Source organism: Lygodium microphyllum, chromosome 5 (assembly GCF_053477565.2).
Source record: "Lygodium microphyllum isolate KBCC chromosome 5, Lygodium_microphyllum_v1.1.10, whole genome shotgun sequence".
NCBI classification, from domain to species: domain Eukaryota; kingdom Viridiplantae; phylum Streptophyta; class Polypodiopsida; order Schizaeales; family Lygodiaceae; genus Lygodium; species Lygodium microphyllum.
Window position 1 is genome coordinate 111,681,919 of NC_141139.1, and position 16,704 is coordinate 111,698,622.

At 37.0% G+C, this 16,704-nt stretch overlaps 1 protein-coding gene across 2 annotated transcripts; it reads left to right on the top strand.

The window, feature by feature from the left end:
- The first annotated feature begins 7,736 nt into the window (after window positions 1-7,736).
- LOC148036294 (chlorophyllase-1, chloroplastic-like) lies at window positions 7,737-9,479 on the top strand. 2 transcript variants are annotated; one of them, XM_087678298.1, is made up of 2 exons: window positions 7,737-8,268; window positions 8,647-9,479. In XM_087678298.1, the coding sequence occupies exons 1-2, from the start codon at window positions 7,822-7,824 to the stop codon at window positions 9,469-9,471; spliced, it is 1,272 nt and encodes a 423-aa protein (XP_087534424.1). In that variant the 5' UTR covers window positions 7,737-7,821; the 3' UTR covers window positions 9,472-9,479. The 2 variants fall into 2 exon arrangements, with proteins under 2 accessions (XP_087534424.1, XP_087534425.1); XM_087678299.1 differs by having other exon boundaries at window positions 8,047-8,272.
- Window positions 9,480-16,704: the final 7,225 nt, after the last annotated feature.

Below are 16,704 nucleotides of genomic sequence, written 5' to 3' on the forward strand. Positions count from 1 at the left end.
GGAAGTCATATGAACACCCTCAACTTATGTTAATGAGTTTGAGAAGGAGCAGTACTAAAAAGCTATGCTCCATATTTAGTTATCAGCAATTGATGAAGATATGAGGATATGACATTAATAAAGGGCATGCGGTGTTTTGAAACATAGTATCGACATAGTCTAGATTAGAAAGAAAGATGGTGATTCTACTGATATTGCGAGGGAAGGATGGCGACATTGATGGGTGGCGAATCTATGAAAGCTTTGTTAAAAAAATTTTAAATGGCTTAAGCTTTTATGGGAAAAAACTATGAGCTTTTTGGGTAGCTGCATGCTATAAAGAGGAGATGGAGATTTGAGGGGGGTGCTACTCATGGTGATGGCATTGATTTGGAGAAGGCAGAAGAGAAGGAGAGAATCCGGCCAACTTTGATGCGACATGTGATCACACATAGACAAGTAGAAGCTTCTCTGTCTCTTGCTTGCACTGTCCAATCTCTATGTGCCACTTGTTCCCAGACACTAATTGCTTGGTGATCGTCTTGTCATTACACTAATGCAAGATCTTGTGGAGTTCAAATCACCATGCTGAAACAATTTGTTGACATTAAGTACAACACGACTACCAATATGCAGAATTGCAATAGGGAAGTTCCAAAGACTTGAAACTCGTGGAAGAGAGTAATTCAAAGGAAGATCATCACACGGGCCATACATATTGAGGTGGCATAAGAAGAGGAGACGTATGTAGATCATAGGGAGCCGTCTGTTGTGCCATTGAGTTTGTCACCACCCTACCATCATCAGTGCCTTGCTCCTAATTGTATTGTTCAACCACCTTCTTCATCATTATGTTTTGGCATTCACGTATTGTTACCCATGTTGCACCTAAAACAAATCACCTTGGACCAATCCACCTAGCATGTCATCATTCTAAGCATCATTGATTCAAGACACATCATCATTATCATCAGTGTAGTCAGCAAAGGAGGCAACAATATCAATAGCACCATCACTATAATCAGGAGTAGGAGAAAACTACAATGTACAAGTACACAATACCCTACTTTGAGCTGGCATGTGGATCATCTCTCAGTTGTGTTTCCAACATACCCTCGTGACCCATTGTCATCACTTACATCGTCTCGAGTAGTTTATGCTACTGTGGTTGCCACCATAATTGACCTAGAGAAACTTCATGGGATTATGCTATCACCTTTGGAAATGCCTTATTGATAATCTTTTGGTTGAGAATTGTAAGCAGTAGATGGCATTGATGTATAGGGGTGATGAGTTGTCTTTCGATACATGCTATTGAATTCGTATATGAAGAGTTCAAGATACTTTGGATTGGAGCTCGTACATTCTCATCAAGAGAATCTCTCCTATCATTAAAGAATTTGGATTTTTTAAAATTATTGAAGTATGGATTCAAGAATGTAAAGTGTATGTTCATGCTTTGATTTGACTAAGCTTTGGATTTGTACTAGAAACTCCCATCTCGCTTAATGTCCTTGTGATGGACAACTTTCACAAACCCCCATGCATATTATTTCGTGCAACATTGTAAGGCAATCAAAAGTGATGCTTCAAAGCCTAAATATTTAGACGTACACACTCTCCAAGATAATGGCAGCAACCATAGGAGTCAACGAGAGCATAATTGGAGGCAGGGATCGTACATCATCTGGGAAGTGGTGGACGTAGAACTTATTTGGAGGATTTTGTAAGTTTTATTTTAGTTTTTTTCACTTTCTCCCACCATCCTATGGGTTTAGAGACTCGGTATGCAGTGAGACATGGTCTCATTGCACTCATTGATAGATTGTATGTGCACAGTGATGTTGGTTCATTTGGGGCCAAAAGTCTACCATGGGGATAAGAGACAGTAGGGTGAAGGGAGATTCAAGGAGAGGAGTAGACGAAAGAGAAGGAGTTTAAAGAAATAGAAGATGTAGAAGAATACTCATAGAGATGAGGCCTGTCAATTTATTTCATCATCCTGAGAACATAAATCTCTTGTAGACAAAAACGTGCATTAAAAAATAATTTTCTCTATGATGCTCAAACCGCCAATCTAATACTTCCATTGGCTTCAAAGGGGGGGTAAAATACCAAGACACCTGACCAAAATTCTCCCAGTTCAGAGTGTTGTTCACACTGCCTGAAAACTGCTATCACACGTTGCGTGATTTCGCCAATCCTGCTTTTTAAATAAAATCCTCCCAAAATGGCTGAAAGCTACCTGCTTTCTTTTACATGTCATCCTATTCTAGAAGTTGTCTATAGTTTTTGAATTTTTTAAAAGAGATAATATCTAAAATATCAGAAATTGGCTAAACTTGTCCAAAAATCTAATATTTTTGGACCATCCACACTATGGACACTGACATTAATGACTAATATGGCATTGGTTCTCTAGATCAATAAGAAAGTAGAATAACAATGCATTCTAGAGTCTTTCACATTGTGTGCGCATAGCAACATGACATCGGCCTAGTAAGTCATGTCTCTTTCTTGTTTTTAGTCACTAGTTTTTTTGTGATGCATTATGTATTATGGATTAATCTCTAGTTGTCTATATTGCAAAGTTTGTTCTATGCCCCACTAAGTCTTGTCTCTTTCTTATTTTCAGTCATTAGTTTTATTGTGATTCATTATATATTGTAAATTAATCTCTAATTGTTTATATTGCAGAGTCTGTTCTACGCTACATTGCATCCGGATGAGATCTCGGATGGTGAGGAGTTATAGCAGTCGCTTGGATTCAAGGTGTGCACATCCTTTCCTTTTTTGGCCCAATGATCCATGTAGGCTCTTTTCATGTAGCTTTTCTTGGATATATTTATCATCCTTTGTATAGACTCTCATTTTGCGATATTTATAGATACATTTCCGTGTTTGTTTTGGACTCTTCTCTCTATCATTCCATGTAGTTCTATGAGTTTTCATTATCAATTTTCTACTTTTTTGAATATTGAATCAATGACTCTTTTTTACATTATCTCACAATGCATGTGCTTCGATGACGATTGTACTATACTTAATTTATAATTGCTCTATGGAACATTGTTCAGCATGGTGTTGGAAGGGTGTGGCAGGGTAGCATGTCCTACCACCTATTTTTCTTTTCTCTGTAACAATCACTCTAATAGCATCACTAATTTAATACACACGTCAATATCAGCATCTGTAAATACTTTGAAAAACATTGCTATAGCGATGCATTTGTAGAGATGTGTATACCAATGTGAGGCACTTTTTTAGATGAATATTTATATTACTTTAGACATAAGTATATGGCATGTATCTTGTAGTGGTAGGCTCATATGGAGTAATGCATAGTTTACTATCTCTAACAATGCGGATATTTTGCCATTGTTGATGAGTCTGTCAACTATTCCTCTCCTAAAGATGTTATAGTGTAACAAAATATGTTTTAGACGTTACTTTTTTTTATTGTTTTAAAGCATATATTGTTTTCTCACTTAATGATATTTGACATTTAAATAAGTGTGGTGCAAGCTTCTTTATTATCTATTATCTTTTTTAAATTTTTTGTTTATTTTTCATGTGTATAGCATGTAGCATTTGTCTTATTTAGTTCTTAATCAAAATGCCAGAGGGTGTTATCATCAAGGAATCAAAGGTATGGCTATGCAGGTTTAGTTTGATATTTAGTTTAATTTTTTTGTTCTCATACTTTATTAAAACAATAGTATAGTATATGTTCAGATACAACACAATCTTCTATAAGTCCAAAGAGGAAAACTACCAAAGAATATGAGTGACACTTAACTTAGGAAACAAAAGGGAGACTTTACTTGGGTTATGCCCATGCCCATGGCATAGGAGAAAATTTCGATTGATTAGAATATATGCAAGAAGAAAGATACTCTGATGTGATTTAGCGATTATGTATGTTGAAGTTCACTACTTTATATTATATCGTATTATTCTATGAATTCGATTTTACTATGTTATGCTAGGATTATGTATAGCCACATGTATATGCATAGGCTATAGGGGCATATTTGCACATATATGTGCCTATACATATATGTATCTAGATGCTAATTTCTATCTATATGCTATGTTGTGCCGCTTATCCTATTATATTGTTTTTTTCTACATGTTCCTAAGAGTGGTAGTAGTAGTAGTAGTAGTAGTAGCCATAGGTGTCATCAGGTAGATAGAGATTGTTTTGGTAGAGGTTGTCTTGGTGGTGCTTGAAGTCCCTCTCCACAAAAAAATAGAGAGATTGTTAGACGCCCAAAAGAATGAAGAGTGTTAGAACTCCAGCCAATTGGGTACTACCAACCAGATCCTTTGGGTGGGATCATCCAAAATCTTGCACGAAAGAGCGTCTTGAGCTAATGAACCATTGGTGTAGTGCATGAGAAGTATCCTAATCCTCCACACCTAAGATTTATAGATCATTGGGATCAAGAAAAGATCAAAAAGTTACTTCATAACAAGAGAGCCATGATTAAAAACAAATAACGTGTGACAATAGTGTGTCATCACTAAGTAGCAATATCATGAAATCATAGTGCAAATAATTTGTTAAGCCATTTCTTTTTATTAAATGCATTGAATGTTTTAAGTTATTGTAAGCTTGAATTTTTTTCATCTATAGATACAACAACAATATGAGGCATCTAAAGAGGGAGGGACCAAAGCAAAGGATGATGCACATTAGAGCAAAGAGCACCACAATCAAGAGAGCAATGACGATTGGCAATGATGATGGTGAGATCAATGATGCAAAGGGATGGAGGGTGGTGATAGCTCTTTAGAGATATATAAGCTTTGATATGCATAATAGTATCTTAGGTACTAGAAGCCATACTAGCTTGCTTCAAAACCATGTATATATATTTTATATATTTCAAGTAATATCACATACTCTTGATCATTTTTATTATATACATTTAATGTTCTTAATCTATATTAATGTATGTAATCGTTTCTTAATATGCACATGTAATCTGTAAAGTAGATGCTAGGCCAAATGAGCATGCAAGAAGGGCAGAAAAAAACCAAGGAGTTGTTAGCTGTAGAACTATGGTTACAAGAAACATGCTTGTAGCAAGTAGCTTCCTAGGTTTTTTTTTTTTTTGGCACATACTGCATTTATATTGGTGTGGTACAAAGTGTGAAAATTGTATGTCATAGCACATATAATTAACCATTTAATTAGACATTAGAATTGCGAGCTTAGTTGCATGTAACACTACCAAAAAAAAATCATGTTTATATTTGGGTACTTAAATGTGAATTTGAATGAGGTTCTCCTTATGCACTTTTTTTCATGGCTATAGAAGTGCCTATAAGTTTCTTTTTGTAGTTCAAAAAATGTATCAATATGGATGCTTATGGGCCTAATCCCTTGTGGTGATAATGAGCTCATATGATTCCAAGTTTCTTATATATGAGATTAAACAACAAACAGTATGTCTGCTACTCAAAATAGATATGTACATGCATAATAATAATCTAGGACCTATGCAATCCACATATATCAATACCTTGTTCTAGAGCTTCAAAAGACCCTTCTTTCAACCCAAATATTTAATCTTTCAACCTACTACAATGGTAGATTAAGAAACCTTAAAACAATCATCACTATCCCTCTATTCAAGACAACCAAGAGCTATATTCAGACATAGATTCAAGGTAGATATGAGAAAACTCTTCATGAAGAGTAGCAAACAATCTATATGCCCTACTTTGAGTAGTCCACAATAGTTAGAAAGATCCTAGATTAGTCCTTTGACCTATAGTAAGAGCTTCATCTTTCATTTTTTTCCCCTTGATTTGGTATGTACACACAATGCTTTTTCCCTACTATTGTAGATGTCTGATTTGCTCTCTTTTTTAGCATAAATCGTGAGATCATCCCTATAGTGCGTTGACACTATAATCCATAGTTAAATCTTCTCCCAATTCCATTGAATTGGTCACTTTGATGTCCAAGAAAGGTGCCTGACACCTTGCATAGACTTAGAGGTATGAATCAACTCCAACTTCATGACAAATCTTTCTAGACAATGTAAAATCAATCATGAAAATACACATAGGCTCACAATTTAGGTACAATCACATCAGACTTCTCTAAAGTTCTCAACAATTGAACATAGAAACACATGACACCATCAGCTAGAAAGTATGAAACAAAAAGAGACTATGAATACTTTAAGCTTCAAGCCCCATCTAAGCGTCATGAATGGAACTTAAAAGATACATTGGTCACTAGTATAGCTTGAAATCCCACAGTGAGAGAGAAATACCCCACGTTATTCAAATTGGTTAATATTTCATTATTACAATGTTGTAGTATAGCCTCTTGTGAGAGTGGTTTTAGCAAACAAAATTTGATCAAATCAAAGCTATGAAATCACTTGAATGTAAGGACCATTTGAGTCTCTGATGAGAGTATCTATAGAAGGTCCTTCGCTGCAAGAGATTTTGATTTCTAAGATGCAATAGAGAATTTGAGACAAGGTGCAAAGACAAGTACACATCTATTTGGAGATACTATCAAGTGAATTTATGTTGTGAATTTGTTTCTTTGAAATATGTACTTGTAATCTAAATAAGATTTCTTAACATTTGTATAGAGATGTATCTACTATTGTTTATTTATTTCTATTTCATATAAGATCTTTCATATGTGAACATAGAATTTCTATGTCCATATCTATATACATTGACAATAAGCATCATGCATGCATGTATATTACATGTTATTTCATTGATGTATATTATATATTATACAAGTGAACAAATCTTTAAATCCATATATGTGTATATATAGATTCTTATATACATGTTGATATGGACACCTAGATATGTTTTTCCCTTGTTTGAAATCTTGTGTTATGTAATATAACGATCATGCTCGAGCGATCATGTTATATATTCCATGTAATCATATGCATATTACTTCTTATTCTTTGATATTTTTGCCATCTTATTTTAGAGAGGTAAAGTCCCCAACCCATTCCGAGGCCAAACTGCTACGTAGCATGTGAAGCATACATTAATTATGGGATTTTGTTATTGTATAAATTGATGTTTGAGATTAAAGTTATGAGAAGAGTTATAACTTAACGTTGCCTTATAAAAGAAGGAATGATATGACCATTACTCGTTTGAAACTGGCCAAGTTCAAGAAATCCTAGATAATCTAGAGTCTAGGCGACACAATTGAGCACTCCGATTGTATATGAATGTGAAAGAAACGTAAAATGTCTACCGACACAATCGAGCACAGTCCAACTACGTAACTAGGCCTTCGCTCTCTGCAAGACGTGATGTCTGGTTGTACTCCAAGTAAGGACGCGATGTTTTGTTGTACTCGGAATGGCGAAGCGAGCAAAGTCAGATCCCATGAATACGCGTTTGGACCAATGCAATCTCGCACGGCTTCAAAAATCCCATGTCAATAAATTATTATGTGGGCGACGCGTTTGGCCAGGGCGTTGTCGCTATAAACTTTTAACTCCTCTTTGCTCTTTTGGATTCAGAAGTCAATACGTGGGTCCTGGACCACCTTCACAAAGCCAGCAGTCCAATCAACGCTCATCTCGTACTCTGCACATCACCTGGGGCCGCAAACCCCATGACAGGTTAGTAATGCGCCTTCGCTGCAAGTCACGACACTGCACAATTACCGTGCGATGCACACGGCCCATTAGTAAATGATGGAACCATTCAGAGGTCCTCCACGTGCAATATACATTGCTATTATTAATGTCCGGCCGATTGGAATCAGTATACTTGTGGATCATATAAGTAGAGGGTTTACTATATCTATCAGGGCATCATCAATCCTTAATGCAGGTCGACAGTGTATCCTTTGATCTGAGGATGTTCTTAGGCCGTAGCACCACATCGTCTAATCAAAAGATGGGTTCTCCGTCTCGATCCAGCATGTTAGTGTTCGTGCTTGTGAATCTAGTAATTCGTGCTTCATCATCGTCCTCATCAATATCCTTGTCGTCCTCAGAGTATGAAGAAATGGGTCCTTATACCGTCTCCCTGTTCCAGACTTCGTTCCCTTGGGATCATCTCGCGTGCGCTTTTCTGGAGGTTGCTGCGGACGTCCCGGCAAGCTCTAGCTACGAAGAGCCTCCCGCACGCTCGGTAATTGCGGCTCCGAGCTCGCAAAGCGGAGAGTACCCGGTGGTCGTCTTCAAGCATGGCACAGCCATCGCCAACTGCCAGTATAACCAGATCCTCGAGCACATTGCGTCCTATGGCTATATCGTGGTGGCACCACAGGTGGGTACGTATATCATATGATCGGTCACACCTAATTACAGAAAAGACAGTCGAAGAAATCTGAGCGGTTTTGTGTGTGAGAGAGAGAGAGAGATGAATATAGACAAGGAAACGAGGAATTGGGAGTTGAACCTGATTTGACTAATGTGTAGTATGGTTAGTGACATAACTAATAATAGCCATCATAATCGAAAAATACAACGGCTTGAACAAGTCACTTGTATTTCTGCATGTTCAACGTGTAAGCGTGGCCTGATCAACGCTTTCATGGACATGATTGGAAGTTAGGAGCGAGAATCGAGAGGATTTGATGATTTTATAATAAGCATGTAGCTGTCTATGATTAAGATCTTATGCCTCATATGATCGTTGCTGTAGACGGCCTTCAATCCCTTCTCATCCAACTGCAACGACGAAATCGATAACACGAGAAAAGTCATAGACTGGCTTCGGGGCAATCTGGCGTTGCTACTGGCCTCACAAGTGAGCACGCGGACTTTGACGCCGGATGTGGGGCAACTGTTCCTGGCGGGGCACAGTCGAGGGGCAAAGGTGATGTTTGCGTTAGGGCTAGGGTTGAGCCCCGGGGTCGACCTTGCAGTATCGAGCTTCGCCGGGATGGTGGCTCTGGACCCGGTGGACGCTGCAGTCGTCTTCGATATCCCCCTCATCATTAAGCCCGAGATAGTCACCCGATCGACTTGCGAGCTCCGGTTCCCCATCCTCATCTTGGGTACGGGCCTCGGGTCTGAAGGATTGATCCCTTGTGCTCCCGCCGGCTACAACCACCAGGCTTTCTTCAACCGCACCTCAGCCCCCATCGCCTACCACCTCGTTGCCTCCCAATATGGCCACCTCGACTTCCTGGATCAACCTAGCAAATTTTGTGATAGAGGACCTGATCATGGAAAGGCCCTACGCCCCTTCGCCGCAGGCCTGGCTCTCGCGTTCATGGAGTCCGCGCTCAGTAACACCACCTTGCCTATGGAGGCTATCCTCAAGAACTGGAAGAACGCCTCCATTAAGCTGGATGAACCCCAGTGCAGAGTGTATCAAGCAACTAGCAAATGTCCAGGCGTGTCCAGCACTAGCCTTCTGAGAGATGAACCACAGTGCACCATGTACCAAACCAACAAGAATGGAGAAGAAGCTGGAATCAAGCAGCCAGCGCATGTCCATGCATGTCCAGCACCAGGCCTTTGAGAGATAATCCCCAATGCAGCACATATCAAGCAGCAAACACATGTCCATCACTAGGGTTTTGAGAGATGTGTAGTAGAACAGAAAATGTGTTGTTACATATCATACACTTGAGAGAGAGAGAGACTTGGATAATTTCCTAGTTCTTGGGCTACAATACCTTCAATTCACCATTTCCATGTAATGAGGGTGTAATCCAAGTGGTTTAAATATGGAGGGCATACACATGTGTATCTGTGCGTGATAGATACGTCCTAGAGGCACCTTGCATCTTTCAAATTTTAAGTCTTCTTTTGAAGGAAAAAAAGCAACCATCTCTATGCCTATTTCGGAAAGATCAATTTACATCAATATGGGATATAGTTTTAAAAGCAACCATCTCTAAGCCTTTTCGAAGGAAGGGAAAAAAAACCATCTCTATGCATGTTTCAAAAAGATCAATTCACATCTATACGGGATATATTTTTAAAAAGAATATCCAAAGAAATTTGTGCACTACCATGTACTTTGTAAAGTTTTCCAACAATTCCAATTGTCTATGTGGTGATAATTTTGGTTATAAGTAACGTAGACATACCACATGGACATAGACATCATTACATTTTCTTTACATAAATAAGTTTAGAAATATTGCTTTGAGGACAATAAACTCGCTAAATCACCAAGTCTTTTATAAAGTAGCACAAATCAAAAACCAAATACAAGGATCTTAGATTTAAAAATATATTGCATTGCTTGTCACAAGCTTCCTTTCTCATTTACCATTCACTAGACTAATATGGGTTTCTTATTAGGATTATAGATTACTCAAACGTAAATATATAACATTTAGAAGATGCAATAGTGGCACAACTAAGTTAGGTTATGACTATCACCTAAATTTTCATTAGCCAAGAATTCATAGGATACAATGTTATTATATAAATAGAAAAAACATCAAACAAATGTATATAGATTCTTTGAAAAATGACCCATGTCTATCAACTCATGAGAAAGAGTGATACCTTACGTATCATTCCTCTCATCCTTGATTTAATATGTTTGATTACATTGAGAGTTCAAATGCACACCACACAACATTTTTAACAACATAGAGCTAGGCATGTGATCAATATAGTATGACCATTCTCTCTCTCTCTCTCTCTCTCTCTCTCTCTCTCTCTCTCTCTCTCTCTCTCTCTCTCTCTCTCTCTCTCTCTCTCTCTCTCTCTCTCTCTCTCTCTCTCTCTCTCTCTCTCTCTCTCTCTCTCTCTCTCTCTACATGTGTACGTGCATGTGTGTGTACACATGCACATATATGTACACATGTGTGTGTGCATGTGTGGTGTAAATGGTCTATAGTTCAAATGTAACTATATGCATTGCCTTCATGTATGAGGGGGTAAGGTGCCTATGAAAAAAAGGATAGGGCCACAAAGAAAGGCCTAAATTAGGATAAAGCAACGAATAAGAGAATATAAATTTCTTTTGGCAAAAAAAGGATAAGAAAGATCCCACAAATAGAATAATTTAATACTATGTCCTCAATTGGAAATTCGAAAAGTGACTTTTGGAAATACAATAGACATTGCTTCTTATATTATGTGAGTTGTACGTACACACACACACACACATGCGAAAGAAGCTAATGTAACTAGGACTAAATACAAGACACATCACATTGGGGTACTTCTTAGGGCACTTGAGAGGCAATATGCATATTAAGGAAATGTATATAGATTCTCTAAGAAATAACCCATGTCTGTCAACTCATAAGGAGGAATAATGTATTAAGGTAGAACAACTCTCATCCTTGATATAATATCCTCTATTACATTAAGGGCCAAATGCATGTTATCATCACACTACGCATCCACTCATGAAAAATCAAGAAGGATGTCAAGATTTCAATGTGCTTAGACAATGTCATTAGATTTTTATTTTATTGCTACATGTTTGCATGTCCGTTGACATGTTTATCATGTTTCTTTTTCATTTAGTGTGTTTGATACATTTCTCATATTTTTGTAACTAATAATAATCTTATTTATTATGACATGCTTGTATGAGTTCCTTTGCATGACTATTCATATTTGTATTTTTGTATATATGCACTCTCAAAAAAGATTTTAAAATCCCAAAGAGTTTCTCAAGTGTGTGACAATGTGTCTATCATGAGACAAAGACTTTTAAAAAATGAAGAACCCGATACCTATTCTGGAAACAAGACCTTTTTCATATGCTTTTGCTTAAGGAAGTGTGAAAAAGCTTAAAGCCAAATTGGTTTAAGTGGATAAAACATAAAATTATCAAGTGGGTTTCTGCTAAACTTGGTTTTGTACATCCTTTTGTGGAGTTTTTGAGTGGAAAGAACTAGATTGAATTGATATTTGATGAATAAGAGAAGACTGAATTCATTTTGAAGCCTCTTTTCAGACAATCAATCACTAAAGATTGGAAGACACGTGCTTTGGATCATAAATGCCTCTTAACTTGGATTATTCTTGGTCCAACATTGCATGTCTTTGAACCTACTACTGTAGGTATGAAGGAGAGTTCTATTTTTGTGATAGGGGAGGAGTTAGTTTTCTTCTTCTTGCAAGGTCTTAAGCTTATCCATCACTTGTATTGGGTTGAAACCTATCAAGGTTTTCAACGTTGTATTGGTCTCTTGTACTTGGACTTTTCATTGAAATACATAAAAGAGATTGGCTCCCTATGTTGTTCCACCAAACACATAAGAAATTTGGAAGATGGAAAGAGCTTCCTTCATCAAAACTCAATGGACTAATAGTTTGGGATAGTCTCAGCAATGGAACCATCCAAGGCTTCATATTAAAAATTATTGAAGATATTCAAAATTTCATGAAGATTGGGAGGATATCAAGGAGAGTTAGCTTATCTTGATTCATATTAATTCATGTTTTTGGATCAATATTTTAAGGAATAGGTCTACACAAGACGAAAACAATGTGGTTGGCCAAGACAATGTCATCCAATATAATAATTAAAATCTTTGGAGAAATTTCGTTGCCCGTTGAGAAAGAAGATAAGGATGTTTTTTTAATGTAGATGCTTAGAGAAGCTTGGTACCTTGTCATCCAAATTTCCAAAGCAAAGAATACATTTTTATTTCTAGTACTATTGGAGATGAAGGAAGATAAAAGGTACATGGATACATTTGGACTCTAAGGAAATCAATGGTTACTTTACAGTGACTATCTACTTGGAGGATGAGAATCAAATATGTTTGTCAATAAATAAAAAATGGACTTTGGGATATGTTAGAGAAGCGTTGCAAAGTTTATAAGCAACCATGCATACAAGATCCTTGTTTGAGATAAATGGTGAATTGATTGGAAAAAGGGCAGAAAAAGTGTATATGTGTTTTCAACTACCCCATGAGGGTGTTGTAAGATTTTCAAAGCATTACACTTGTTTCTTTTATGTGTCTTTTTCCATTTTCCTTTTAAGTGCTTGAGTTTATAGAAGACTAACATGCTTGGAATGAAATAGAGAGAATTGTAAAAATAAACACTTCTAAAGAGAATAAAAGAAACTCAACAAATTACCAAAACTCATCAAGTGAGTATCAATTTTTGAAGAATATAATGAGTTATCTCTATTTACAAGGGCTTTGTTTGATACATTCCCAACTAGGGTATTAAAATGTTTCTAAGGAGATGCCTTGGACTTTGGCTACCCACTTGTTGAATTGGGAAACCTCCTAGGGGGAGAAATTAATAACATATGATCCGTTGCTCGAAACAAAGGACTATAAAAGGGAAAAGTGTCTAGTTTGAAAGGACAACTAGGATTGTGACATCAAATTCCAAGTTTGGTAAACCAAGGGTGCGTTCACATGGGAGCTACGTAAAACACAAAAAGTGCAAAAAGAAAAGGGAAAAACCCCCTAGAGAGGGGTATGACATTATGGGTGGGTGGAGCAAGGATCCCATCATGGTTTAGAAAAGAAACATTTTCAATCAATCAAGTACAAAGGATATTCGCATGGGTCTATGTAAAATGGACGTACATGAATGTGTCCCCACACTTATGACTTAACCGAGGATGGTCCATAGTGTCACACTAAATATATCTTTGTACAAAAAATTTCCTAGTTGGATTGTTTAGCATTATAGAAGGCCTTGTATACCATCCATGTTCTTCCTTTTTTTTTCCTCTTTTTTTTTGCAAGTCAATATACTTTTGATCAGATTATCCATACTATCATCCTTTACAGAAGGAGCTATAGCAATCGATTACTTTTCTGTAAACTCTGTAGTCTTGCTGCCATGCACTAGAAAAGACACTGGAGTAACAGACCCAACTTGCATTCTAGCTCTGCATCTTTGTCTCTTCATAGGCATTAGGACGGCATCTTTGATATCCTATCAAACTATCGTTAAGCCTTGCTCTCTTGTCTTGTCTTCAAAAAATTGCTCCAAACTTGGCTAGAAAGCGAGGTCATCAACTCATAGAAATAACTCAACTTTCTTTTGTTCTAGTATTGCTTGCTTTGTAGCATTCAATTGGTCATACAAAAGCTCAAACTCTCATAAGAGCTCAATTGCAATTGGGCTTTTGGACCCATTCTCTGAAATTTCTTGTAGTAACCAATCCGGAATCTTTAAGAAAGGATTCTTCTTTCATGGTTTCCTTAAATTCATCCCACTCAACCTCCTTTACATAAATCTCTATGATTTGTGATTTCAATGTACGTAGGAACACAAATACAAACAAAATATTGACTCGTCCTGTGTGTAAGTACCCCAAAGAATTCCAATTTTGCAACATAAAACTTCAAATACTCAAATAATCTTCGTCCATCAAATAGATTCATCTAACTCGCAACAACATGTTGCAATGCTTAGAACACAATATACTCTTGTTTTGTAGAGCTTGTAGACTTTGTTGTTGTTCTCTCTACTATAAATATATATTGAAGGCTTATAGTACTTGTCAAACTTCATAATCAGAAGCACTTGTAGATCCTACAGCTGAAAATCTTGAAAAACGTGTAGCGTCTCCCATCTTTGTTAAATCGAGGTCAGCTTTTCACGCTAGGTTTAGCAAATTTTGGGGGAGGAAAAATATCAAGCCGTAAACCACTGGGGTTCAAGAGATAGACAGTTAGACTAAAGAATCAAAAGAATCAAAAACACACTATGTATTGCTCTTTGATAAATTCTGTACAGTGTAATCACTCTCTTGAGTTACAAACTCTATGTCTAAGGTAATGGCTTAGGAAAAACTCTATCAAGATGATTGCTTGACCACTTTGTGCAATCTAAAAACTCTTGTGATAGTAATAAATGAAAGATTATACTTTATACACTAACCAAAATAACCCTGAATGCACCATGGATAACCTGGATGCACTTCAATCCACTCTCTCTATTAAAAACTTGTCACAAACTCTTGTTTACAACAATAAATCTCTTCCAAAATCTCCCTTGCAGTAGTAGGTGACCCTAAATACAAATCTACTCCTAATTGGGTACGCCCTAGCAAGCCTTTTCAGGCAAATGGCACTTGTTAAGTGGTAGAATCACTTCAATCTACAATATCTTTACATAAGATAGCTCTATTGATTACCTAGACCTTCATACATCAACCTATGCATCTTATATAGACATTGATTGCCCTACTTTCCGTGCTAAAAACATAGGTTTTTACCTTCTATGCCTTACTTTTTACTTTTCCATATTTTCATTTTTGTTTTTGTGTAGGCCCTAAGCTTGGTCGCAACTTGTTTCGGCCAAACTTTGTCATAAAAACTCTAAATAAGGTTGTCTACGTACTAAAAATGATCGGAATCAACCTGATCTCTAAATTTAGATAGAATTGTGAAAATCCTCTCAAAATAGTTAAAATATTTTTTTTTTAAAAGCATGTCACTTTTTTATATTTTTGGGCTTGGACGACTTGTGATACTCAAGATAAGTCCTCACATGTATTTTAATCCACCCAAAGTTGTCATTAAGTGTGTAGGAATTAGTAATCAATACTTTTGGATTGCAACAAGAGAATGTTCATCTTGAAACACCAACATTAGAATCAGCAAAGGTAGCCAAGAAAGAACACAAGCACCATTCAGACACATAGTTTCCCATGGAAATTACTATCAAGCAACTAGAAAAGGAGTTCAAACATGGGGGATAATTGCACCTATGTATGATGAGGATAATCGAAGAGGAACTAGTGATCCAACAAATAATCTAGACAATAGGACATTAAAGGGTGAGAGAGATCCTAAGAAAATTTTAAGATGTTATGCGAGACAGATTGCCTCTAATTTTATCATCCTACAGGAGTGTAGATCACACGATTGATCTTCTACTGGGAGTCCAACCTCCAGCTTGTCCTACATATAGGATCACTGGTACAAAGCTAGCAGAGCTCAAAAGACAACTTACAGAAATGGAAACTTCGAGTCACATCTAACCCAATAGGTCGCCTTATGGCACACCATATTATTTGTAAAGAAAAAGAATAGATCTCTCAGACTATGTATAGATTATAGAGCTCTCAACAAAGCTACAGGAAGGAATTGATACCCAGTTTCAATAGCAAATGAACTTCTGAACCCCAGCTACAAGGGGCAAGATACTTTAGCCAAATTGACTTGAGGTCAAGGTATCATCAAATCTACATTGCCAAAGGAAATGAGGAGAAGATGGCATTCTGGAATAAATATGGAAGCTATGAATGGCTAGTTATGCTAGAAGGGCTCACCAATGCTCCAGCAACCTTTTTGTGAGATGCCCCCCTTCCCTTGGTATTCATTGTTGATATGTAATCCAACAGAAAAAGAGGTGGTCGGCAAATGTATTGCCTTCTTGTGGTAGCATTTTTGGTCGAGAAGAGCCCATGGGACTATTCAAGAAAGTGGTTTCGAGTATTACTGCATCAGCCTTCTCACTACAAGATATAGTCCTCATATCGATATTCAAAGAGACAAAAATGTTCATCAAAAAATTACCCCCGTCGTCGCTAAATGTGTCCATATTAGTGTCTCCATAGAATCGTCGCTATTGGTGTCGCTATCAAAATCGGTATTTGCATCGTTATTTGCATCGAGTATTTGTATATCGCAAATACCAATGCCAATTGCGACAGTTTGTGACACATATTGCGATGTCAATAATGACATGTGTAGATAAATTTGCGACACTAATAGTGATGGTTACAATGATGCAAATACCCGACGCCAATAGTGATGGTTTGTGACGCATATTGCGACGTCAATAGCGA

Coding starts and splice junctions, on each gene's coding strand:
- LOC148036294 (XM_087678298.1), top strand. CDS start 7,822: ATGCAGGTCGACAGTGTATCCTTTGATCTGAGGATGTTCTTAGGCCGT. Junction 8,269..8,646: donor ATATCGTGGTGGCACCACAG/GTGGGTACGTAT, acceptor TCGTTGCTGTAG/ACGGCCTTCAATCCCTTCTC.